At 37.3% G+C, this 25,317-nt stretch overlaps 1 protein-coding gene across 1 annotated transcript in view; it reads left to right on the forward strand.

The window, feature by feature from the left end:
• Nucleotides 1-25,317, forward strand: part of FIG4 (FIG4 phosphoinositide 5-phosphatase) — a 72,015-nt gene that overhangs the window by 30,287 nt on the left and 16,411 nt on the right. The window contains exons 12-21 of the mRNA XM_076333394.1: nt 127-243; nt 1,754-1,799; nt 3,387-3,535; nt 8,121-8,287; nt 15,293-15,431; nt 16,506-16,564; nt 17,183-17,330; nt 18,240-18,323; nt 21,175-21,370; nt 22,569-22,651. Of these exons, the coding sequence (XP_076189509.1) occupies nt 127-243; nt 1,754-1,799; nt 3,387-3,535; nt 8,121-8,287; nt 15,293-15,431; nt 16,506-16,564; nt 17,183-17,330; nt 18,240-18,323; nt 21,175-21,370; nt 22,569-22,651 (1,188 nt within the window). The remainder of the gene's footprint in view (nt 1-126; nt 244-1,753; nt 1,800-3,386; nt 3,536-8,120; nt 8,288-15,292; nt 15,432-16,505; nt 16,565-17,182; nt 17,331-18,239; nt 18,324-21,174; nt 21,371-22,568; nt 22,652-25,317) is intronic.

Here is a 25,317-nt window from a genome sequence, read left to right on the forward strand (position 1 = left end):
ATATTCTGTTTCAGTGTCTGTTTCCTAAGTCTGTAAAATCTAAGAAAAATGTAGACATAATTACTGTTGGATAAATAAAGCTGCGACGCGAGTCTTCCTTTAAATCATTTTTGTTTCTCTCCTCAGCAAACTTTGCAATGTCCTTGATAGACTGAATGTGATTGCAGAAAGTGTAGTAAAGAAAACTGGATTTTTTGTAAATCGGCCTGATTCCTACTGCAGTATCTTGCGGCCAGATGAAAAGTACGTATAATTTAATTGATGCGTAATGAATAACATCTATTCCTTGGAGGGTTGTCTGGAATGTCTATGTCTATTACATTATTTCTTACTTTAAGGCTTAAATTAATATGAAAAAATGTAATTCATTATTAAGTTATAGCTGAAAGGATTGCAGTCAGAGGTACATGCTAAGAAATACTAATACACTGAAAGAGTACAATTACGCTGCTGCTGTTCTACTCGTAAGGAATTCTTAATTCAAACCGTTATTTGTAACTTGTAATCTGTGCTGTGTGTTTATATAAAGGGTTTTGGTTTTTTTTCACCTTAACCAAAGGAATCCTAAATTTGGGGGTAAATTTAAGAAAGCAAACAACATTTGGAGTTTTAAGTAGCTTCTTTTGAGGCATACTAATAAGATAACTATCATCTAAATTTTACTGAGTCGGTTGTTTTCCAATGGCTTTTATGGTATTCATACATATAAAATTTAAAACTTTTTTTAAAAATAGAAACTATTTGCTTAGACTGCTGCAGAAGTACAGTGATTTAATCAGCTGAATTCTCTCAAGTCCCTGAAAATCCAGAAGTAAAATAATTGCACATTAAAATTTCAATAAGTTTTTGATTCAAGTTTTCATATTAGGGATCTAATTCATCACTACCCAAATGGGTGTTCATATTTTACATGGAGAGCATCCTTGTCTTTTTAGCCTATCTTCATTTAGAAACAGTCTGAGCTAAAACTCTCATAGGCTTTCGTAGAGCTTTTCTCTGCCGTGCAATGCAGCAAACATGGTGGCTGTAAACTAGCAGGAACAAGATCAATACATCCATGTAATGCTGTGTTCTGTAGAGAGAGTCTGGTAAGTCTCAAATGTAGTATATAGGCTTGCCACAGCAGTGCTCTGGTCAGGCTAGGTAACCCTACTAACTTGAAAATATTCAGTAGTTCAGGGGCTACTTGCACTGAGCGTAACTGCTCCTCTACCTCAAAATGTCGTTAATTTCTGATTCATGTTCTCTGGCTGTGGGGTACAGTTAAGGCCTATACAGAATTGGAAGACCTGGAAAATATGTGTATATATATGTATGTATCCAGCACGTATGCCTAGAATCAGTATGAGGGGAGATTTAAATCAACCAGCTTGTGCTACAGTGTATGTTAGGCCTCTACCTTCCAGTTGTTGGCGTTGTACCTACTTCAATTTTTGTGCACTGAAGACCTGATCTAGCAACACTTGTGTTGCCCGTGCTCTGTTTTATGGCGAGCAAAACAAATATTTTGCATGGCTTTGGAATGTTTCTACTTTAAGGCTAGATATTTTTTTTTTTTTTTCCCAATTTCATTTAAATACAACATCTTACTGCTGCATAGAGCTTTCACTGCTTTCTGCTATTTAGGGATATCGGTTTTGCTTTGTGGCAGGTTTCTAATTGTCACCCTTTTTCACTGAGCAGATCAATACATAGTATGATCTGTTATTTTTTGAAATGATTTGTGAGTCATTCTGTTTTGTTTCTCTTTCAGGTGGAATGAACTGGGAGGTTATGTTGTTTCCACTGGTCGCTTGCAGGTACTCAAATATACTTTATTAACTCATAGTTATAATGATATAGATCAGCACTCCCAAAGCACCAGTGAACCATTTCACTTAAATATCTGATTGGTGATTCAGTGTGCTCTTAAATTAACATTTATAGTAAACAGCATTATTGTAGTCCATCCCAGAAATCCAATTGAGAAATAGGGCTTAAAGTTCTTGTGTGGTACCACAAAACCTTATGCTGTTGGAATTGTATTTTTGCTGGAGGTAGTCTGAGAAATGCTCGTATTTTAAACGTTTCCATTACTATTTAGTCTGTAGTGTTACCAGTGCAGTGAGAGTTAAAACAGCAGCATTTTAGCAAGCCGCATAATACAATGTTACACAGAAGAGGTGAGGAATAAGCATACTTAGGCCTGGTGACATAGTCATACACAGGAAAATGGGTTATTAAAAGCATTTTTACCAGTGCTGAATACTCTGTACATTGTTACAATTTCCATCACTAAAAGAAAATAAAACTAGAAACACTGCTTTCTGTAAGGTCAGAAAAGTGCTGACTAAACTGTACGGTACGGTACCAGATTTATACCTGAATGTTATGATTATATACTCTGAACACAGGGCATATTCTTAAGAAGCATTAGTTGCTTTTGACTTGCCATTCATAATTTTGTAGTTCTTGTAAGTTAGAAAGCATGTGACCATTCCTTTACCAGCTGATCACTGGGATATGTTTGTTGAGGGCAGATAAACAGTGGAGTAGATAGAATTTGATCTGTTCTAAAATAAAACATATCAACGCTAGTTAGATTTTTTTAATGTTAGTCTTACAGGTTTACCTGTATTAGGGGAATGATTATTTTATCTATCTTTCAACTTTAATAATTCGTGGTAGTCACCATTGGCATACATGTAAGCATTTGGATCACAGTTAATCTCGGAATAGACATCTTGTGAGTCACGCTCAAAAAGTGCTTCTTTATTAAGGCAATAAAAGTTTAGTTGACTAGCTTGGATGTAGCCATGTATATTTGAGCAGAAGAATGCCCCATGCTATTATATTAAAATACGTTTCTTGCAGCTGTTCACATTATAAAATAACTTTGTGTGCATTATGGAATTGAAGAATGGTGGTACAAGCAGCATACAAGAATATGTGCATGACTGACCTTCAACAAAATGTTCATGTGTGTTGCTCCAGATATGGAAAACTTAAAATATAAGCACCATTACAGTAGAACCACAGCAAGTTAGAAGTGTGCTTTATTTTTTGGAGTAGTTACAGCATACTTGAAAATAAGACCTTCTTCACTGAAATAACATAGCTTTTCTTTTTAAGGTAAATCTTTAGGGCTATTTGTGAGTTGAAGGAGAGATGCAGTTTGTGTGATGATAGAAGCAAGAATATTTTGAAAGTAGGCATTGCAGCAGTCTGATGTAGTTTGCTAGAGTTTAATAGTTTTTAACATTTTTTAGAAATGTCTTTCCTCAAATTTTTGTGAACTGATGTAATTTGAGATTTGACGAGTCTTGGATAGTAGGAAAAAAGTAATAATCATGAGTGTAGTAATTTGTTAATTAAGAAAAAATCTCTTATTTGAATTGCTTTACCAGACTGGAGTTCTCCGAACCAATTGTGTGGACTGTTTAGATCGCACTAACACAGCCCAGTTTATGGTGGGAAAATGTGCTTTGGCATACCAACTCTATTCACTGGGATTGATTGATAAACCAAATTTACAATTTGATACAGATGCTGTTAGGTAAGATATGTTAATAAAGTGTGTCATGGTTTTATTTTTTAATTTTGTGTCGAGATTTGGGGAAATTATGTCTATGTAGAAGAAAAGTGCAATTCTTTCTATTGGAATGATTTAATAACGTTTATTCATCCAGGTTTAAAAAATCTTCTATACTTGAAATCTTCTTGAGAAAATTCAGTCATGCTGAAAATTTGCTCTTCTGGAAAAGTATGTTATTCAGGCTTCTTACAAGATAACTGCTTGACTTCATTCTCTTTATATGCCTAAACTTAAAGCTATAAGAGTTTTCCTTTTAAATAAAGGTAACAAAACCCCCACCCCAGTCTTTTACACTTACTTTACTTGTTTGAGGCAAAATGCTGCCGAAAAATGAAAACGGAAATAAGTACATGCTTTTATGGAGAATGACAAACTGATATTTGTATAGAAGTACATCTTACCTTGCTGTTTCCTACTTTTCCTTTGGAAAAATTTTGTGCTTTTTGATTTATTGAAGAAAAGTTTTCAGCAAAGTTGTTCTCTCACATCAAGTATCAACGATACTTACTCAAGCATCCTCAAACCATTTAAGAAAACCCAGCATTTAAATTGAAATGCTTTGGGGGTCGGGGGGAGCTAAGCTACTTAACTTGTGAATATGCTTCAGAAATTGATGTAAGAGTCCTTGAGGTGATGTGTTTTTATTCCTTAAAGCTGCTGTCGTGACTGTGAAACTTACGGCTTCGTTGCTGGTTTTGACTAGTGGTTTGATAGTTTCAGAATGTGGAAATGTAACTCGTATTTCAGAAAAGACAAAGTACTCAGTCTCCCCTCCCCTTTACTCGAGACATACCTTCAGCTCCTCTTCTTTCTCCCATTAGCTTCCAGCACTTGCCTGGTGCCAGGAGCTGGTATGTGCCACAGAAACAACCTCACTTGCAGCGTGTTGGCTCACTGTGCAAGCGGTGGCTCCTGGCCTCTGCCTGATGGCCAGGGAGAGCACCTGCTGGCTGACTTCCTCGGTGTGCTAGCAATGCCTTTTGTCCACCATGTCCCAGCTGCTGGGTGCTGCATGTTTACCTCTGGCAGCAAACAACTGTTGCTGCAAATACCAGTTGCTGTGCAGCCTCCTGGGGACTCAGCAATTGGACTCTTGGGTTCTAACCAGAGGGGATCAGGAGGTGGACAGGTCTCATATCCACTCTCTACAGCTACCACTTACTTCAGCACCTCAGGCTGCATTTTACTATCTTTCCTTAGGCTTCACTACCTCCCCCCTTCCCACCCCTATTTTGGGAGCCCAAATTTCCTCTGTTGCTTCCTGCTGCAATAGTCCCATGCTTCCTGTCTATCTTCTCTCCCTCCTGCTTCCTCTCTATGCCCAAACCACCCAAATTCCCATCTCTTACCATCGTATCTTGAGATTATACTAGTTGCTTTGTCTCTGATCTGTCTCTGTCTCTGATACCTTATTTCTCATTATCAGAAATAGTGTGGCCAGCGGGAGTAGGGAAGTGATTGTGCCCCTGTACTCGGCACTGGTGAGGCCGCACCTCGAATACTGTGTTCAGTTTTGGGCCCCTCACTACAAGAAAGACATCGAGGTGCTGGAGCGTGTCCAGAGAAGGGCAGTGAAGCTGGTGAAGGGTCTAGAGCACAAGTCCTATGAGGAGCGGCTGAGGGAACTGGGGTTGTTTAGCCTGCAGAAAAGGAGGCTGAGGGGAGACCTTGTTGCTCTCCACAACTACCTGAAAGGAGGTTGTAGCGAGGTGGGTGTCGGTCTCTTCTCCCAAGTAACTAGCGATAGGACGAGAGGAAATGGCCTCAAGTTGTGCCAGGGGAGGTTTAGATTGGACATGAGGAAAAAAATTTCTTTCACTGAAGGGGTTGTCAAGCATTGGAGCAGGCTGCCCAGGGAAGTGGTTGAGTCCCCATCCCTGGAGGTATTTAAAAGACGTGTAGATGTCGTGCTTAGGGACCTGGTTTAGTGGTGGACTTGGCAGTGTTAGGTTTACAGTTGGACTTGATGATCTTAAAGGTCTTTTCCAACCTAAATGATTCTATGATTCTATGATTATCTCTCTGAAATGTAGCTATTAACTTGGTGTAAAAGGTTACTTTTCTCTGGCCACATTTGACTTTTTTCTTCTCCATTGCACTAGATGTATGCCTGTCTGAAACTGATTTTGTCATCTGTTGAGACTTGGTTCTGAATTACTGTATTCAGAAAAATTAAAAAATCCTGCTCCATAATGCAACAAATTCTGAAGACAGGCATGTGCTATACTGTCTCTCCGTTATGCAGTCTTTCACTTTGACCTCCTGCATTCTTGTTCCCTGCATTGTCTCACATCGAGTATCTGCTTCCTGCGTACTCTGCCTCTTCATTTACACTCTTCTTGCTGGCCAAAGAGGGCTATCTGTAGTGGTCTGTCTTCCTTAATTTAGCTAATGTGTCTGAAAAACTAACTTTTTTTCATCACATTCTTTGACTGTCTTTATAATTCTGTTTTTTCTCATATGGTCTCACTGGCTGGCTACAATCCAGAATTTCTGTGGAACTAGATTTCTGAAGTCAGCATTTTATTCTGGTTGGCCATCCTGAGGGATAAAGAAACCATGCATCTTGAACAGTCCAATTTTATGTCTAGCAAGATTAATCTTCTTAATGACTTTGTTGCACAGGACCGTTTCTGCAAGCTATATTTCTTAGTGATTCCTTCAGTGTGATTGTTGTCCTATCTAGGAAGTTTCCTAGACAAAGTGTACCTTAGCAGCTTATTTTATCATATGTAGTTACCTTTTCTATCTACAGAATACTAGTCTTTGTTTGACTGCAGGCTTAATATTCTGAGGCTGTGGAAGGGTAATTTAATTCTACAAGTCCTTTCCAAATCAAGTGGATCAACGTCCTTAATGAATTTTAAATTGTCTGCTTTCTGTGAACCTGTATTGCAATGTCATTGGAACTCAATCAATCCCCCATGGCTGATTGGGAAATTTTTGAGAGATATCATCCTTTTACCTGCCAATTTTTGCCTTCAACCAGTTTTTTAGCTTTTAGTTGACCAGCATTGCTGTCTTTCCCCTTGTATAAAAAATTGACACCCACCCCCCCCAAAAAAAAAAAAAAAACCCAAACAAACCAACCCACCAAACCCAAAGAAACAAACAGGAGATTCTCATACATGGTATCATGAGCTCTGAACAATTTGTGTGGAGGTAAGTGGGTTTTGGTTTGTTTCTTTTGTTGTTGGGGTTTTTTTTAAGTTAATAAGCAATATTTCCTCCTAATTGATCTTTTTGTACTTGACCTTGGGCAAAAGATTTGCTGGACAGCTATTTTGGTTTTACAGAAATTGATTGCTGCTTAGATAAGTGTTCTTCATCCAGAACCGTTTGAGGACTTCAGTCAGATGGTTGCTGGGTTACTTATGCAGTACTATCCCTTTATTGGAAACTTCCTTAAGGGAATGCTTTTGGTTTTTTGTTTTGGGTTTTTTTATTTTGTTGTTGTTTTGTTTTATTTGTTTCTACCCTCCTTTCCACTTCTTAAGGACTTCTTTCTTCTCAGGTATTACAGTCTATCACATGCAGATGCCTGAGTTACTGTGTCTTGCTATACTGATGTGAAATACATGGTGGTTGGGGTTCTTTTTTGTTTTGTTCTGTTTTGGTTTTTTGCCTCTTAACTAAACGCTCAGCCTCTTTTAGCAAGGTGTCATCCTTGTCATTGTCTTGCTCAAGCAAGGCCACAGTCTCCGTTTCTGAGAAGCACTTTTCAATGTTATCTTTTAGACTGGGTGTCATCTCCGTAGGATAGCCTTGTTTTCTGAGACTGTTGTCTTGTTTTTGTCATTGATGGGGTGCTTCTTGATAATTTTCGCTATTTGGACTGCTCTTAGTTTGGAGTCTACTGTCAGCTTCCTTGATGCTAGAGGACTGTGTTGCTTTTAGCCAGCTCTCCTTGTTCATCTTAGCAGCCAACTCTTTCTACTTTCTTCTTACATCATGTTTCTCCAGCTCCAGCAAATGGTATCTGACTGCCATTCACGTTTCTTACAAGTCATGTTTATTCAGTTTGTACCTTTGAGCCATCATTATTGTAACTAGGGAGATTTTTGGAAAATTATGCTAACTTCATTCCCAATGGACTTGACAGAAAACATAGCCTTGAGATACTGGTGTGTTCTGTCCCCTTTAGTGTATTTAAAATACCTTAGTTTGTGAAGGTATACAGCTTGTTTTCTCCCCGCGGACTAGTAGGACATGTTAATCTTCTCCCCGAATCTACAGAAGTGCATATTCTGTAGTGTGAATGCATTCTGATATATTATAAATTAGTGGAAACCTTACAGTCTCATCCTTCTTAGTAATTATTATATCTGAATAAAGAATAGAGACATAGCTTTAAATTTCAGTGTTTGTAAGTTAATAGCATGTTTAATGAAATACTTGTTTTTGTAAACTGGCAGAAGTACTTAGGAGAAGAAAATGTATTGCTTGTCAAACAGAAAGACTTTATTATTACAATACTTTATTATTTTTTCTCTTAAAAAACTCTTTTCAGCAGTTTGATAGATGACACATTTTGCTTTACCTTCAGATTATTTGAAGAATTATACGAAGATCATGGAGACACGCTTTCTCTGCAATACGGAGGTTCTCAGCTTGTCCACAGAGTAAAAACCTATAGAAAGATAGCTCCATGGACTCAGCATTCCAAAGATATTATGCAAACACTCTCAAGATATTACAGTAATGCTTTCTCAGGTAAATTTAATTTTAAGTGCTTTCTTTTAAGCCATTATTTAAAAAGCATCTTACTTGTGGTGTTTCAATAGTCCATACTGTGATCTTATGACAGGGATCCTCTATACTATAATTTCCAAATAATTCAGTAAAATCTGATTGGATATCAAATGGCTATTCTGATTTGATGAAGTATTTATATCCTATGCAAATGCATGTTGTAGCATGCAGCCTTATTTGATAAAAGTTAGTGAACGGATGTAAGAAGTACTTAGAAAATGTACACACGTAGCACTGAAACTGCCAGTGGCATTTGTAGATCAATAGAGAAACAGGTAGCTGTTATAGAGCTGTTAAAATGATGGACAGAATGGCTTCAACAAATATAAGGAAATCGGTAAATCTAAATCTAAACACAAGTAGAAGGCTTCAAGTGGAGTATTTCTTGTGATGAATCTGGGGACTTCTAACAAAAAGCAAGCTCTGATGCATATTGACGACACCAAGTTGGGCGGGAGTGTTAATCTGCTCGAGGGTAGGAAGGCTCTGCAGAGGGACCTGGACAGGCTGGATCGATGGGCCCAGACCAACTGTATGAGGTTCAACAAGGCCAAGTGCTGGGTCCTGCATTTCGGCCCCAACAACCCCATGCAGCGCTACAGGCTTGTAGTGGCTGGAAAGCTGCCCAGCAGAAAAGGACCTGGGGGTGCTGGTTGACAGCCGGCTGAACATGAGCCGGCAGCGTGCCCAGGCGGCCAAGAAGGCCAATGGCATCCTGGCCTGTATCAGAAATAGTGTGGCCAGCAGGAGTAGGGAAGTGATCGTGCCCCTGTACTCGGCCCTGGTGAGGCTGCACCTCGAATACTGTGTTCAGTTTTGGGCCCCTCACTACAAGAAGGACATCGAGGTGCTGGAGCGTGTCCAGAGAAGGGCAACGAGGCTGGTGAGGGGTCTGGAGAACAAGTCTGATGAGGAGCGGCTGAGGGAACTGGGGTTGTTTAGCCTGGAGAAAAGGAGGCTGAGGGGAGACCTTGTTGCTCTCCACAACTCCCTGAAAGGAGGTTGTAGCGAGGTGGGTGTCGGTCTCTTCTCCCAAGTAACAAGTGATAGGACGAGAGGAAATGGCCTCAAGTTGCGGCAGGGGAGGTTTAGATTGGATGTAAGGAAAAATTTCTTTACTGAAAGAGTGGTGAAACATTGGCGCAGGCTGCCCAGGGAAGTGGTTGAGTCACCATCCCTGGAGGTATTTAAAAGACGTGTAGATGAGGCACTTAGGGACATGGTTTAGTGGGCATGGTGGTGTCGGGTCGATGGTTGGACTCAATGATCTTAAGAGGTCTTTTCCAACCTCAATGATTCTATGATTCTATATAATTGTTTTGGATTAATAGAAGCTACTAACTGTTTAGTCTGTGGTAGAAAAGACAAAATTAAATTAAAAAAGAAAGGTCCACCAAGTAAATAAGCTATTTTTTGAGTTAATAAGTCGTAAAATATTAGCTTACTCCTTTACTCCTATCAGCTTGTATCAGTCGCTGATACTGTTCTACTTTGTTCTGGACAACATTGCTAAGAGAAAACCTCTTTGAAAAATGCTGAGCCATTAAAAAAAAAAAATGCATAGTGTTTTTAGAAGTCATGAGAAAGATCTAAAAAGAATGATCAAAGGACAGTCTAAGACATGTCAGGATGACAAACATTGAGTGCTGCTGTGTTCTAAATATTGTGTCAGTCCTCTTACTCTTTTTCACAAAAGCTGCATAGCCAGGGGAGGAAGTTGCATTTTTTTTTTTTTTTTCCACCTAGTAGACTGCAATTATTTAGAAACTATGTGAACTTTAAAACAGCGAGTTGGACATTGGCTAGAAATACTTCAGTAATCCCTGGTTTGTTTGGCTGAAGTTATTGCTGCTGTTAGTGACAATTCTGTGTTATGTAACAAAATGTGAGAGCAAAGCATTTAAAGTACTGTTTCTGAATGTAATTAATGTAATTTGTGTATCATATTTGCCCAAATTAAATGAGAAATTGAGAGCTTGTTTATTTCAGTGCTATGGTCTCTTACTGTTTGCAGTGGCAATAAGGCATGGCTTCATCAATTCTTATGAGCAAAAGGAAGCACGCTTGCAGTATCACCCGTACTGATAAGTACAAGATGGAACAAATCTCTGAAGCTGTTCACTTTTATGCCAGCCACTTAAATGGTTAGGTGGAAGCTTGAGCAAAGTTCTAGATCCACATTTGGGTTTGTGGTCTGCTTGCAAGGATAGTCAAGATATGCATGTGTGTTAGTAATAAAAGAATTTGTTCTGAAAAAGATGTTACAAAAAGAAGAAAGAATACAGAATGAAAAAAGTCCATCTTGTCACCTGGGCGAACTTGTAGCTGAGTACACAAACAGATGTTAGTCTTTACTGAAGTCAGTATGAAAAATGAAACTTTCATAAAGGTGCTGCACACTTTCCCCAATTTACTTATGATTTTTAGTATTTGATCCCATTTGAGCCAAATATTTTTGGTGCTTTATGCATTCCTTGTGTTTGAAGATGGCATTGGTGAAACATAGCATTCATTGTATTTACTGCATTTTTAGTATGAAATTTTAAAAGATTAATTTCAGTGGAATTTAAAGGTTCACTGTCCAACACCGCCTGTTCAGGTGGCATCTGCAAGCCTGTTAATGTGACACATTGAGAGAGATCATTTTATTCTTGAAGTTTTCTCAGAAAGCAGAGATAAAAGGAAGCATTTTTAGAACAGGATTCTAATGTGCTATACTGCACTTAAAGGATATGTGATGGATAGTAACAATATTAAAATACAAATAAAAATCTGAGGGCTAGCCAGTTCATGAGCTAGCATTTCCTTGTGTTTCTGATCCAAGAAACTTTTTTTTAATGCTTATGAACTTTATGTACCAGTAGTAAACAGACACAGATAATTTTAGTGATTTGCTTGAAGTAGTACAGTACGTCAGATTCAGAACAAGATTACAAGTGGCCTGCTAACAGTGCCTCCTAAATAAATCACTGTCACGCTTGTTCTGTTGGTCTATTGTAAAAAATACATGATTCCAAAAATAATTTACACTTTTAAGAAAATGGTTTCATCTGTTGACCTCAAAGCTCTTAGGATAATCACTACTAATTAAGTTGTACAGACGAGAAAAAGTAAGACATGTATCGGTTGCCTGGAGATACTGATCCAGTAGATAAGACTTGGACTTATAAGAAAGATAACTTTGAATGCAGTTTCACTCTAGTTCATGATATGTGGCTTAGCTTTTCTATAGATTTTCTGTACCTATAAATTTGTAATATGTTGCCTATATAATAGAAAAGTGAAGAATTTTAAAAGATGTTCTCAGGATCAAGTTAGTGACTGAAGCTTAGAAGAGAACCACGGTTTCCTCCTAAAAATATGGGACAGTTAATTTTATGGTAGCTTGAAAAAATCTTACAGGTTTAGGCAAAAATTCTGACTTTTTTCATGCATGTTTTTAATTCTAGCATTTGAAAGAAGTAGAGGATACAGTGTGGTTTGGGAAGTCAACTGTTTGAAGTACCTTGGTTATAAGCAAATGAGTTGTACCAGAAAAAAAGAACATCATCCAGCTAAGAATTAGGTGTTCCTTCAACACCCTCTCTGGCAGGCATTCTAATTGGTTGAATTCTAACATTTTTCTTTCATTTGTGATTGTCAGAGAAATTAGGAAATAGTATTCCAAATAATGTTCTTCTGACTTTTATGTCTTTTAGAAAGTAATGTGACATTGCAGACTTCAGTGCTAGAGTTGCAACATGCATAATAAGCTTCTGGAATCTGGAATAATCTATTTATCCACAAACAGGACTGGACATAGTAAACTACCTTTTAGTGTTGTATGAAAGTAAACTTAATTACTATAACCTTTTAGTCATGGGACGTTATAGTCCCAATTGTGTTGAGTCTCTCATGATTTAGCAATTTGTCATGTAGTGCAGTTGCAAGCTCAGATTGAGAGCAGTAGATTATTTTAGGCTAATTCAATTAAATGGCCCCTTCAGTTCCTGTTTTCTCAAATGGTCTTAAAAATGTGCTAGTATACACGTACATTGCAGTATCTTTTGAAAAATCAGTGCAGTCTTTCTACTTGCTTGTACGTAATTATTACATTTGGTGCTAACAATGAAGGGAGAAAACCTGTTTGCTCTTTTGTCTGTGCTCCACAGTGCATTGACACATTCTTATTTATTTATTTTTGGAAAGAGAGATTTTTCTATCTAGATAATAAAATTGATCTGAAAAGCTCAATATCCTGTTTCCTCTGGCCAGTGTTTCAAAGAAAGACAAAAGCTTTCATTATTTTTGTTCAAAATTAAGTCATAAAATTGTTCAACCCTTAAAGTAAGGTGGGGGGAGGATTGCCACCTTTCAAGTTAACTATCTGCTTCCCCAGTCACATGTGTATATATGTTTGTGCCTGCTTGAAGACTTATGCACAAAGAATCTTTAATGTTACGGTTTTTTGCCTACTTTTAAATTACGAGTTGAGGAGTAAGACAGTAGAAAGACATTTTCTGATAAATGTCCTGTATTTCTGTTAAGTTTGAAACACAACTGAAACAATAAATGCAAAAGAGAGTTTGAGTCCTTTTGCAATGTAACATTTAACAGCAGTCATTTTTTTGCTATGGAAGAAAGGTGAGAATGCTTTAATGAACCGCTGCTATAGACCATTTCAGACAGTGAATTGGTTAATTTAGTTGGTATGAGTTTAAATTCAAGCTGGTTTTTACAGAACAAATTTTATTTAGTTTCATTTCATTTTAGCATCTGTCATATAAGTAGTGACATAGTTTGTTAACTGAATTATCTTGTTTTACTCTAATTGTTTTACAATTACTTAGTTAACGATTTCAGTATACCTTCTGTTCCTGGCAGGTGAAACAATGGTAAATGAATAAAGGAGGCTCATCTCTGCCTTTAGCTTTCAGAAATTACCACCAATTTTAACCTATTTGCTCATGTTAATTAATTTTGTCTTTTGGGCTCCTGCAGTTTTAAAGTAGAGAGCTTTCTTGGGTTTTGTTCAGCACTTTCTTTAAACCACTAAGTAAATAACTTACCAGGAAGAAAGAATACATGTTATTGCTTGTGACTTTTCATTTCTTTTTAATTCTCGGTGTCCTCAACAGGGGTTTTTTTGTTTATTTTTTTCAGACCTTTTTACTGAGTTTTGCATAGCTTTCTTGCACTGTTCCCAGCCTTCCTCATTCTCTCCTTATGACTTGGTTAAACTGTGACGCTGTTTTGCAGAAACAATATGGCTTGCAAACCATAAGGACCTACATATGCTTTTAAGTATTACTGTGTAGAAGAGTTAGTGTTTATAAGTTGATCCTCTTAAGAAAATTGGGAAGGTGAGGAGCAAGAAAGAAGGTAAAATAAGTGTCTTTTAGGAAGAGTGCTCTGAAGGGACAGTAAAAGTATCTGGAGGGAGTATGAGTGGATAAAAAAGGAAGAAAAAAGCCGGATTCTAGATGAAAGGTCCCCCAGGTAGGGAAGGGGAGCCAAAGCAACATCAAGAGGTTTCCCCTTTCTTTCCCTTTTCCTGGTGCCTTGCCCTGTTATACCATGTGACTGTTTATACAGAAGATACCATTTCCAAATATTGACCTCCATGTATGCACACTTCTGTAAAGTACCGTACTTTTCTATAATCCTATTGTCACCAAATTTCTACATAGCATTTCATTTGTCAGCTGCTTGTGTGTCTTAGTTCCCTGTAAAAAATATTATATGTTGCACACAAGGAAGAGACGTTCGAATTCTGGGGAGAAGGAGGTCTTGACTGAAACTTTGGTGGTGGCCAGGAACCACCTTTGTCCTTGCTGTCATACCACTGCTTTGTGGATTCTGCCTATTTTTTTGCCTGCTTTCTGGTATACTGAGACTTCAGTTTGTCTTTTTGATGCGGTGTGTTGCTAAAGGGACACTCAACTCATAATACTCTCTTTGAAATGTGGAGAAAACTGAAGGAGTAACACTATCTATTGAACTAGTCTGAACTGTTCCTTGTCTGGTGATTACTGAAGTGCAAACAAGAGTGGAGGCAAAAGCTTTCCACATGCTAATTCCTCAGGGCACAAACAGAGCTCAGTTCTTCATCTATTCCCCCATATCTGAAGATCCTTTGCATGTAAGCCTTCCTCTGCCCCTACGACTCTGCTTGCAAAGCTGTCTTCATCACGGTTCACCATCCCCAAGCCCTCATCTGACTCCAGCTTTTCTTCATATCTGTTGTAACTCATCCTATCTGCAGCTAGGTAGCAAGAGGGATTTTAAAGATGTAAGTGAACAACAATGTTCCTTGTCATGCTTCATCTACAGTGGCATGTAACTACTGGATTTTAGCACTTGCCTTATTTAGTTTGGTGAAGCTTAGAATATGGCAAGAGAAATTGATGATTTAAGCCAACAGGGGAAAAAAGTCCAAATTTTTAAAAGGTGTTTGTGAAGTTTAATTATTTTACTGACTACATTTTGGCTAGAAAAACCCAAAGAATTCATAATTTGTGTGTGATCTGGGAAACTTGTGTATTGTATGGATACTGCTTAATTTCAGTAAATCATTCTTCTGTTATTTAGACGGCAGTAAATTCATCATGATATGTCAGATTCCCTGGCATATGCATAAACACATGCATGTGCTTCATGCATACACATATATGCAGAGGTGGGAGACAGAGCTGCAGCGTGAGATCTTAACTTCTGCAAAGCCTCTAAGCAGAGCTTCTGCCTCAGCTCCTCGGTGAGAGAAGCCAAGGAGAGAGGCAGCACTGGTACAAGCCCCTCATGCGCTGCAGTGTGGCAGGAGATCAGGTCTAAATGAAGTTTCGTGATGGTGGTTGAAACCCCGAGGTCCCTGTAGAAGTCATAGGACATACACTGTCTGTGAGGAGCAAACGTAACAAACAAGCAAATGTCTGAATGGGCTTGAGCTCTGCAATGTTCCTGGCATTAAGTGTACCTCTTGTCTAACAGATGCAGACAGGCAAGATTCTATCAATCTCTTTCTGGGAGTATTCAAGCCTACAGAAGGAAAACCTCATCTCTGGGAACTTCCCACTGATTTTTATTTGCATCACAAGAACACCCTCAGTCTGTTACAGACCAGGCGAAGGTATTTTGCTGTTCCATTTTTTTTTTGTTTGGTATTGCTCTAAGAAATTTAAAAAATGCATGTTGTTAACCAAAATAATTTGGTCAGCCTGTCAAAAACTTGCTTACTGTTTTTTAAGTTTTTACAAAAACTTAAAAATAGCCTTCAAGAGATTACCAAAAGTGTTGGATGTTGGTGTTTTGAAGGATTTGCTTTAGTATGACGTAAGTAGGAGATAGCCACATTAATAGTCTGATTACAGCCCTTATAGTATTGTGAATGCACACATATTTGAAATAAAAATCAGTGAAGATAAATTTCTTTTCATCCCAAGTAATGAAATAGAAGAAACTATCAGAATAATTTAGAGAAGAAATTAAAGTATATTTGAGAAGAGAAAATAAAAATACATAAACATGAATGAAAGATAAAACATGCTTTATTTTATTAATGTTGCTTGACTTCCTTTGTTGTTTTTCAGAAATCCTGAATAAGCTTCCAGCAGGGCCTGTTTTTTGCTGTTAGCTATGCCAACATACAGTTCTCAGACTTAGGACAGCTGTCACATTAAAATGTATTTCTATGTGTAGAAGTCAGCTGCTTTGACAATCTTCTGATTTTATTATCATTGACCTTCATTTCTTCATACCCTTTCCCTAAATTTTAGGATCTGAATAACAAGTGGTGGGAGGGGTGGGGGTTGATGCTTTTTTTTTATTTTTTTTTTTTTTATTAAAAGACCAGAACAAGAGAAATACATAAATACCTTCTATATGTACTAAGATCTTAATTTTCAGCACTGTAGAGGTAGGCACCTGAAATGTATTTTGTTTAATGGAACAAAACCACTCGTCCCTCCATACCTGTATTGAGCTTCATGTGTTTAAATTTCATGGCCTGAGAGCAAAGTAGTAGGATAGGAGCCTGTTGAAATCCTCCATCCAAGGATAATTCTTTGCTTTCTTCCACACTTGAATTATAAAGATGTTTACTAAAGTGACACTGTGTGGTTGGGTAACTGTTATGTGCAAAGGCTTAGAGCAGATACAAGATCAAATCTTGTGTATCAATTGTGTGTCTGTTTTTCCTGTACAGCTATACTTACTGGTGGACCACAGGTGTGCTAAAGCATTTACCTCTTCCTTTTGATGAAGGTAGGAACTATATTTGCTCCTTGCCTTACAGCGTATCTTGAAAAAGAAGTTTTAGTCACAAATGCTTTTTAACTGTTTTAGATCCCAAATCTGAAAAAAAACCAAGTTTCCGTAATGATTGCTAAATACTTCCCACTCCCCCGACAGCCCCCCAAATGAGCTATGATTTTTCAACTGCAGGATGCAAGAGATACCTAATTGGCTAAAACTTGACCTCCATATGTTTATGTGCCAGGGCATAGTTCATTCTCCCCACCCCCCGCCCCCCACCCCCCGGCCTATTAAAATATATTTATAGTCTGTGCTGCTGGTTACATTCCTGTTGCAGATGACAGGGTATAGCTAGTGTGTCTTATTTCTCTGGGATACTGTGGAGCATGTTTTATTAGGAATTGTCGTCATGAAGGGAAATCAAATTATGGTGGTTGATAATGCATATTTATTAAAGATGTGCCGTGCATCATCTTCTTCATATCCTATTTTCTTGTCTTTGAGGGGATATGGCTGTAGAAAAAGGCCTGGTAGGGTGGCTGTGTAAGCAAGCTACTGTTTGTTTAGATTTTTGCAGAGTCATTAGTTGTTAGTAAAAAGATTTTTTTTTTTTTTTCTTTTCCCCAGTGACATGTGCTGAAAACAGACGGAAGTTGACAGTGAAAAAATTCCACAAGTACGAAGAGGAAATTGATATCCACAATGAGTTTTTTCGGCCGTATGAGTTGAGCAGTTTTGATGAGACCTTCTGCTTGGCAATGACCAATTCTACACGGTATATTGGGATGTTTTGTGACTATAAATCCTTAACTGGAAGTTGATTTGGTGTGAATTAAATGTACATTTGATTTATTTGGTTAAATCTGTGTAACATGGTAGGTTTTGTGGGTTGTTTGGTTTTGTGGTGGTTTTGTGGTTTTTTTTTTTTTAAGCTTCAAATTTAGCAAACTTCTAGAAACTAAATCACAATACTGAAATGGAAATGCTACTTTAAAAAAATTCTGCTAAGATAGCAACTTAAATTTCCAATTATTTTCCATTATGGGGTGCCAAATGTTTGGGCACTTGAAGGCTGACAAATGAGCTTTTCTCTGTGGACTCAGATCACAGAGGCTACCTTCAAAGCAATTGTTTTGTAACTGTTTTGCTCTCATTTTACAATTGTTTTCTTCAGTTCATCAGGTTCTTGCAGCTGACCAGACAGTTTTTGGTTGGTTGGTTTATTTGTTTGTGGTTTTTTGTTTTTGTTTTTTTGTTGGCAGCAATCAGCTGGGTATTCTAAGCATAATCTTAATCATGTTTTAGCTAAAGACTTCCAGGCAGATTATGTTTCATACAGCTTTTTGGCCCAATTTGAGCATTGGCAGCATTTTGAAAACAATGTAGCTGAGTTACAGGGCTGCTTCTGCACAGGAATGGAGCACATTGCTCTAGCCTCCTTGGCAAGTGGTAATGTTTGCAGCTGTTTTATGGGACTAAATAATGCAATTGAAAGCTTTTTAAATACCTAGGGGGTTTATATTTACATGACTTTAAGTTGTAATGATGAAGTTAGAACTTGATATTTATTTTTATATTGATTTTTTTTTTTTAATTCAAAGGTAGATGTGGTGGTTCTTCCAGAAAATGTAAAAATTTGTGTTGAACTTTGCTCATGAACAGTTGTTCCTTTCTATTTTGCCAGAGATTTTATGCCTAAGAATGTGGGGATTGATCCAAGTCCATTTACTGTTCGTAAACCTGATGAAACTGGAAAATCAGTGTTGGGGTAAGTCTGAAATATGAAATTTTGTTCTGGTTTAATAGTAGTGAAATTGTAATGCAAATACATAAACTCTATGTGTGTGTCTGTGTAGCATATTCTCTGTTACATGGGAAATAAAAAAATCATTGGTGTTATACTGTAGAATCGTACACTTTGAAAATCATATCTAATTTGAGATTTTTATTTGACACTGGTAATTCTTTATTCAGACTTGTTTAATCTTTTCTCTTTTCTTGTACTCCTTGAAGTGAAACCCATGAGAAAATTTTATCTAGAATAAAGATACAGAGGTTGTTAAAATTTGATCATCTCTTCATACTAGTGGCAACTGTATTCTCTATTGGAGATGACAGGAATGCATATATTATTGTTGTTGTTCTTTTTAAAAAAATTAATAAATTTTGAATAAATAGAACATATCCTGAAACAGCAATAAGTGCAAATTTCAGCATAGTTTTTGATAAAAAATGTTATTAAAATATCTATAGATAAAATTATATAAAACAATTCAGCAACAGTCATTGGAACAAATGAATGTTTCATTTAGCTGTTTTTGCATCCTGGACTTGCTTTGTTACTTTATTTATTCCATTGTTGTGTTTGATCTGCTGTATCACACAAGAGCTATGGGGACTCTTCCTGAACCAATTCATTCTCTCTTTGATATCTCATATTAAGGAAACCTTTTGTCAGTAACAACTAAACCTGTGCTGTCACAATATTATAAGTTCTTCTGAAAACTTGCCATTCTGTTAAAAGCTACAAAATTTGACTATCTCATAAATAACATCCGTTGTGCCTTGACCCTGAGGGAATGGAATCACTATCTATAAATGTTGAGAGTAGACTATGCTTATCACTAGTAGAACCTGATTTCACACTACTGATGTTCCCTGGGAATAAGCAGAAAGACTGTTCAACAGTTATACAATTTACCTCTGCTAAGAACTGTGAGTTTATGGGTACTTTTGAGGATAAGCTTTATTCTTCCACTTTGGTATAATGTCAGATTTTGGACTAACTAATTTCTGTCCAGATACTCCATTAAATACTTGACCATTATACATTTTTCTCAGGCACTTTGCTTCAAGCTCTCCACTGTGATTTTTAGGGATTGTTATGAGATAGAGAATCAGCTGGACCAAAGCCATGTTCCAGGACTCCCTGAGTATTGCTTGTAAGGCTTCCCATGCATTGGCTGTGTAGGGGGGTAAAAGGTGGCTTCAATCTTCCACCTTAACCATATTTAGCCCTTGGTAGAGGTTGTATCTTTGCCTTGCACATTTGTCATCATCTTTTAATCTACTATGACATTTCTGGAGGATTTGGTGATCTGTTTTCATCTGTAAGTGTTCTGGTCCCCTAGGACAATTAGATCTTGGCTGCCTTCTGACTACGTGTTGGGGGTGGGGATATCACTCTTACCAGCGTTTGGCTACTTGCTCCATTCTTCAGCTTTCAGAAAGGACTGCTTTTCTTGTGACCTTCACCTCATTTAGAAAAGTAGGGAAGATAACCTTAATTTTCTCTAGAAAGAATGCAGTATGTCTTCAAAACTTTCTGTAAATTTTGGTCTAAGGAGATGTCAGTTTCTGCTGAGTCAGAAATTAAACTTACCTGTGTTGTTTTTTCCTTTAAGGCATTTGTTCCAGCTGTAAGGATTCTTTTGATATATTAATGTCCTTGGGGGTGTGGTATGCTCTCAGATCAAGAACCTCTGGGAGGACTCTCCTACTTGTTCATATGTGTTCCTAAAGCATATAAAGTTCAGCTAATTCACTACAGGGATAAATTGCTGTATGAGTTTGACTGCAAAAGGCAGAACTTTCTGTGACAGTCATGGTGTGCTCCACTAGAGCTCAAGTGATACTGGTGACCTCCATGTGTTTGCAGCTCTAGTGTTCTCATCAGCAACTCAGAATAGCACTTGCACCAAACTGCATGCTGTTGTCAAAGCCTCTTAGCATGCTGCTGTCTTCCTTTAGGGTCTTCCTTTAGAGTAAGTCACGCACAGCGTCAGTGTATATATGGACAGTCACCTCAGCAAGGAGGAGATGTTGCTTCCCTGTTTCCAGAACTGATTTGTCTATAAACATATTCATTACCTGCCTTCCAGTCCCTCTTCCTCCAGAGACCCTGAAAGATTGTGACAGTGTCTGAGAGGAAAGCGCAACCACATACCCTTCTATGGCCAGTAGGAGAGGATGTAGAGTACGTAAGGGTGGTACAATTTCCGATGGGTAAAGTCACATATACCTTTCAGAGCTTGTACAGTTAAACCCAGTGTTAGCCTACTAAAATACAGATGCTGTATCTTGAAGAATTCTTACAAATAAGGCACCTCTTTATATTGACTAGAATTTCTAGAGTGAGAAATACATACCGCATAAAGAAATGTTGCTGATTAAACAACGAAATTGAGGGGAGAGGTATGGAAAAGGAAGGGGGAAAAAGTGACATTAAGATTTTTAGGCCCGAGATTAAGAAAGCTACTGGACTGGATAATGTTGTTAAGCAGAAAGTGAAACTTTTTCCCAGATCAGAACCAAAGATGTTATCTCAATGAATTTTTATTCCTTTTTATTCATTCAGTCTGAGGGAGGGATTTAAGTAAAGAATCAGAGAATTGGTGGAGAAAAGCTGACATAATCCTTTGAGCTCTTTTTAAATGCTCTGGAATGAGAGGAGATTGAAGAAAAGTAAATCAATTGGGGGATTCAAAAGATGAGCAACAAGTTGCTCCAGAGGATAGAACTCATTTCCCCCAGTAAGACTGTAACCAAAATTAGGAACTTTAAATACTTCTTGTTAATATCCCACTGATTTCATAAATACACACTGCCTTTCATGATAGGAACAAAAGTAATAGAGAAGAAACCGTGCTGCAGCGCAAAACAGCTGCTAGTGCTCCTCCACCCCCAAGTGAGGAAGCAGTGTCAAGTAGTTCTGAAGATGATTCTGGGACAGACAAAGAAGATGAAGGTGCTGTTTCTCAACGTTCAACTCCAGTAAAGGTGACTGATACAGGAGACAATACAAAAATCACAGAGGTAAGAAATTATTGTGGCAGGCAAGAAGGCTAATCATAGGCTTAAAATTCACATTTCCTTAAAAAAACCCCAGTGTTATAGAACAGTCAGAAGTAAAGCACTGAGAAATTAAGTGAAAAAGCTCTCCAGTGTCATTTCTTTGTGTAGATATTAGCACAACTGCTTATAAAACTTTGCTATCATTCTTGTCATGTAATAGTGAAACACAGTGGAAAATAATATTTTTCAAAACATGAAAATTACTGTTAGAAACCTATGGCATTTGAAAGGTACTGAGGTCAGGTGTGGTCCATTACATAAAGCATAAAATATATCTATGTTAGTATGTTAATTCAGAGCAGTAGTGCACTTCTGATCATTGTTCTGGTTATTCCAGAATGATCCCTGACATTTGGTCAGGGATTTGAATTTTGGTATTTTTTACATCAGCAGCTGTAGAGTAGAGAAAAATTGTATCGTTATGGCAAGGGGGGGAACCCAAACAGCTAGTTCCTTTCTATTCACGTCACAGAAGTTGTTAATAAAATGCTTTTATACTTCTGGTCAGGACATATCTTTCCAAAGTTGTTCTTTGACTTTGGATCTTTTTGAACAAAAAGAAAACTATTTTTATAGTTGACTTACTTGCAGTCACATGTCTTGTCAGTAAACCCCCTCAGTTTAACACTGAACCATTAGACATAGTGAAGTATTGTATGTGCATTGGATCCTTGTTATAGTTGACTGACATGATTGTGTAATGTATAAAATAAAAATAGTTTTGTTCAACCTGAAGTTTGTAATTATTTCAGAATTGACAGCAGGAAATGTGAAAGCAAATGTGGGAGCGTGTTCTCAATGACTATGATTTATTCTATATTAAGTTTCAACACAGAACGGAATTTAATATCTACATCATTATATGTCCTATAAATATAATTTATTCTCCTAATATGTTGTTTTATCTGATGTTATCTTTCAAGAATCCTTTCCTTGTTGAACAAAAGTCTTAAAAATAATTTATTAAAAATATTATTCATTTAAAAAAAACCAAAACATGCATAAGCTAAGATTACTATGTATATGAGAAACTTGTTTGGTTTTGCCTGCACTTTTGAAATTATTTTCAGGTTTAGAAAGAATTCCTTGCTTGAAAGCAAACTTCTCTTTGGATGTTGTTACGGTATCCTCAGTCTGAATCTTTCTTCTTATGTTCCAGAATGTAGTGCAATCAACAAAAGATGTGTATGGAGTCAATCTTTCAGATGTTCCTTCGGAAGATGATCTCACAATATACGCTAGGTGAGATAAATTCCCAGTGGTAATCAGTAAAAGGTAATTGGAGCAAGTTAAATACAGCTTGTCAAAGTGCTGCTTTTGATTAAACTTATCCAAATACCTCTAAAATTTATAATTTAAATATACATACTATTCTGTTTTTAAAATCAAACTGTTTTCAGATGTCTGTGTCAACTCTGATTTCGGTGGAAGTTATGCAGAGGTCTCTGAATACAAAATTTGGAACTTAAATCGAATGAAAGATGCTTCAGTAGAAATACTTGTTACTTAATATAGTCCCAGAAATTAATAAGCAAATTCCATATTAGGAGTGGTTCCATGGTTCTAAGCTATGTAGTCTGTGATTTTTTTGCATTTTTTCAAATGTTGAATTATGCTAATTCAAATCAGTCATAAGTGAAATAGCGTCTTCTATAAAAATACATACAAAACAACAGAAGTCTTTTTTTAACATAATGTCTTATTCGTAGAGATGTGTCAACTGTTACCTTTTACTCAAATTTAAATAGTTGTGTGATTTTTGATGTTCAAGGAAAATTACTTTTCTGAATAATATTCAGCCTTTTTCTTGAAACATCTTGGCCTTTTGAGCTTGAAATAAAAAATTGTGGATTTTATAGGGAGACCTTGAGACCGTTACCAAATCTGGTATAGACTATGAGGAGAGAAGTTGAGAAAAGCGGCCGGAATAACTCACACTATAGAAGCATGGATATCTAAGTGACAGATATTTGTACTGTAAGTTTCAGGAGAGGGAGAAGTCGGTTTGGCCCTTGCCATTATTGGAGTTTCATGAAATAACAACATGCAGATATATGTGTTGTGTGGGTTTATGTGTGCGTGTGTGTGTGTATATATATATATGCAAGCACTAAGCGTAGTGTGTGTAATAATGTGCTCTTACACACTGCATTTTGAACAGCATCATACTGCCACTTGTTCTTAATAAATGGTTTTGTGAATTCAAACCATACGTACAGGAAATGAGTAAGATACAGCATAGTGCAAGACAAAATACAGCTCCTTAGGTAGTCCAGCAAGTTCCCATTCAGTTCCTGCACTTTGAGGTAAACTGCTACAATGTGAGGCAGCATGCTGCGCAGCACCTGCAGGCTCTCCTCAGGAGCTGGGAGCTGCTGGCTTACTGTGAGCAGTTGGAGGTAAGAGTTGGTGGGCAAGCGTCAAGGTATCATCTCCCAGCTCCAACTACACAAAAACTTCTGCTTTTATTCAAGGGTAACTTGGACTTTTATCCTCTACAAGACAGTTGTCACCACTCCTGCAGGAGCCGTGAGCTGTCAGCTCCCCAAGAGCAATCAGCAAATTAATCGTATGCTTCTCCAACAAAAGGCAGTGACTCCCATTGTTTCAGGAATGCTGTTTCTGAATTGCCATAACCCCATAGAGAGTGCTGGCTATGTGTTGCCATTGTTAAAAAATGTGTACTTACGCTATTGTCCTCAAATTCTCTCCTCAATATCACAGAATAACACTGAAGCCAAAAAGAAACTGGTTCAAATCTTCCTTTTTTCTTAAATCAGAAATTAATTTGAACGTTTTGAAATTTTTTTAACTCAAACCAAAACTGAACTAGAGTAATTTCAGTTATAGATGAACTACAAGTGAACCAAAAAGGTACTTACTCAGTTCCCTGGTGGAGGAGATTCTTTCCTGAACTGCAATCTTTGTCTTTGAAAACTAGTCAGAATAATGGGAATTCAGTACTGGAGATCAGTTGGAGAAATTTAGATCCAAATTGAAGACCCTCTTAGTTCCTAAAGGCTTATAATGCTGTTGCAAAGAGAGTGATTGCTTATGCAAGATATCAGGAGCGCAAATCAATTACATTTGCTTAATAAACCAATGTTTCGAACACCTGCTTAGAATGTAGAATTAATGGAGTTTGAGAAAAGGGGTGTAAGAAAACTACACGTCGTCTCAGAAAAACACGATGTGTATATTGAAGTGAATACTTGTGCGGCATGCATTGAAATGGCCTTGTGTGCATTTGTTTTTATTTTCTAATGTGTAATAGCAGTGATTACCTTGTCATATTTGAAACCTTTTCAATTTGTGAGGAAAGTTTTAATTTACTATGATATCTTCTCATTTGGTGATATGTGATGATTAATCCTGACTTAGTTCATTAATCCTCTCACAGCATTTTTTTTCTTTTTATTTAAAAGTCTTTTTCTGTTAATTTTTCTTCAGGGGTAGCTACTTCTCTTGCACTCTTTAGTTCTTTGAAATTCCCATTTCTACCTATTTCCTACATGCTGAGTAATTTCAAGATAGTACACTTGAATAGGGTTGAGGAGGATGTTTCTCATTATCTCTGAAATTTTTAACTTCACCTATGCCTCTATCTTTGGTTCTTTATTTTAATCACTAGAAAATGGATGCAAATTTGACAATTACTCTTTGGTATACTGGATAGTTGTTGTTCTGCAAATGGCCCAGTGTGAGCTGGTGTCTACTACAAGTCACTTTGTGCAGATGAACAGCTCTGTGATAACATCCAGAATTGCAGCTACTTCCCATTTAATCATTTTTCAGGCTGGACTAACAGTCAGTCTATTGTTACAGTAGTACTGTAAACTCCATGGGGGCTTTGAAGCTCCCTATTCATATCCTTGTCAAGACAAAAAAAGCTTGCATTTATTCCATTT

This window comes from Aptenodytes patagonicus, chromosome 3 (assembly GCF_965638725.1).
Source record: "Aptenodytes patagonicus chromosome 3, bAptPat1.pri.cur, whole genome shotgun sequence".
Classification (NCBI taxonomy): Eukaryota; Metazoa; Chordata; class Aves; order Sphenisciformes; family Spheniscidae; genus Aptenodytes; species Aptenodytes patagonicus.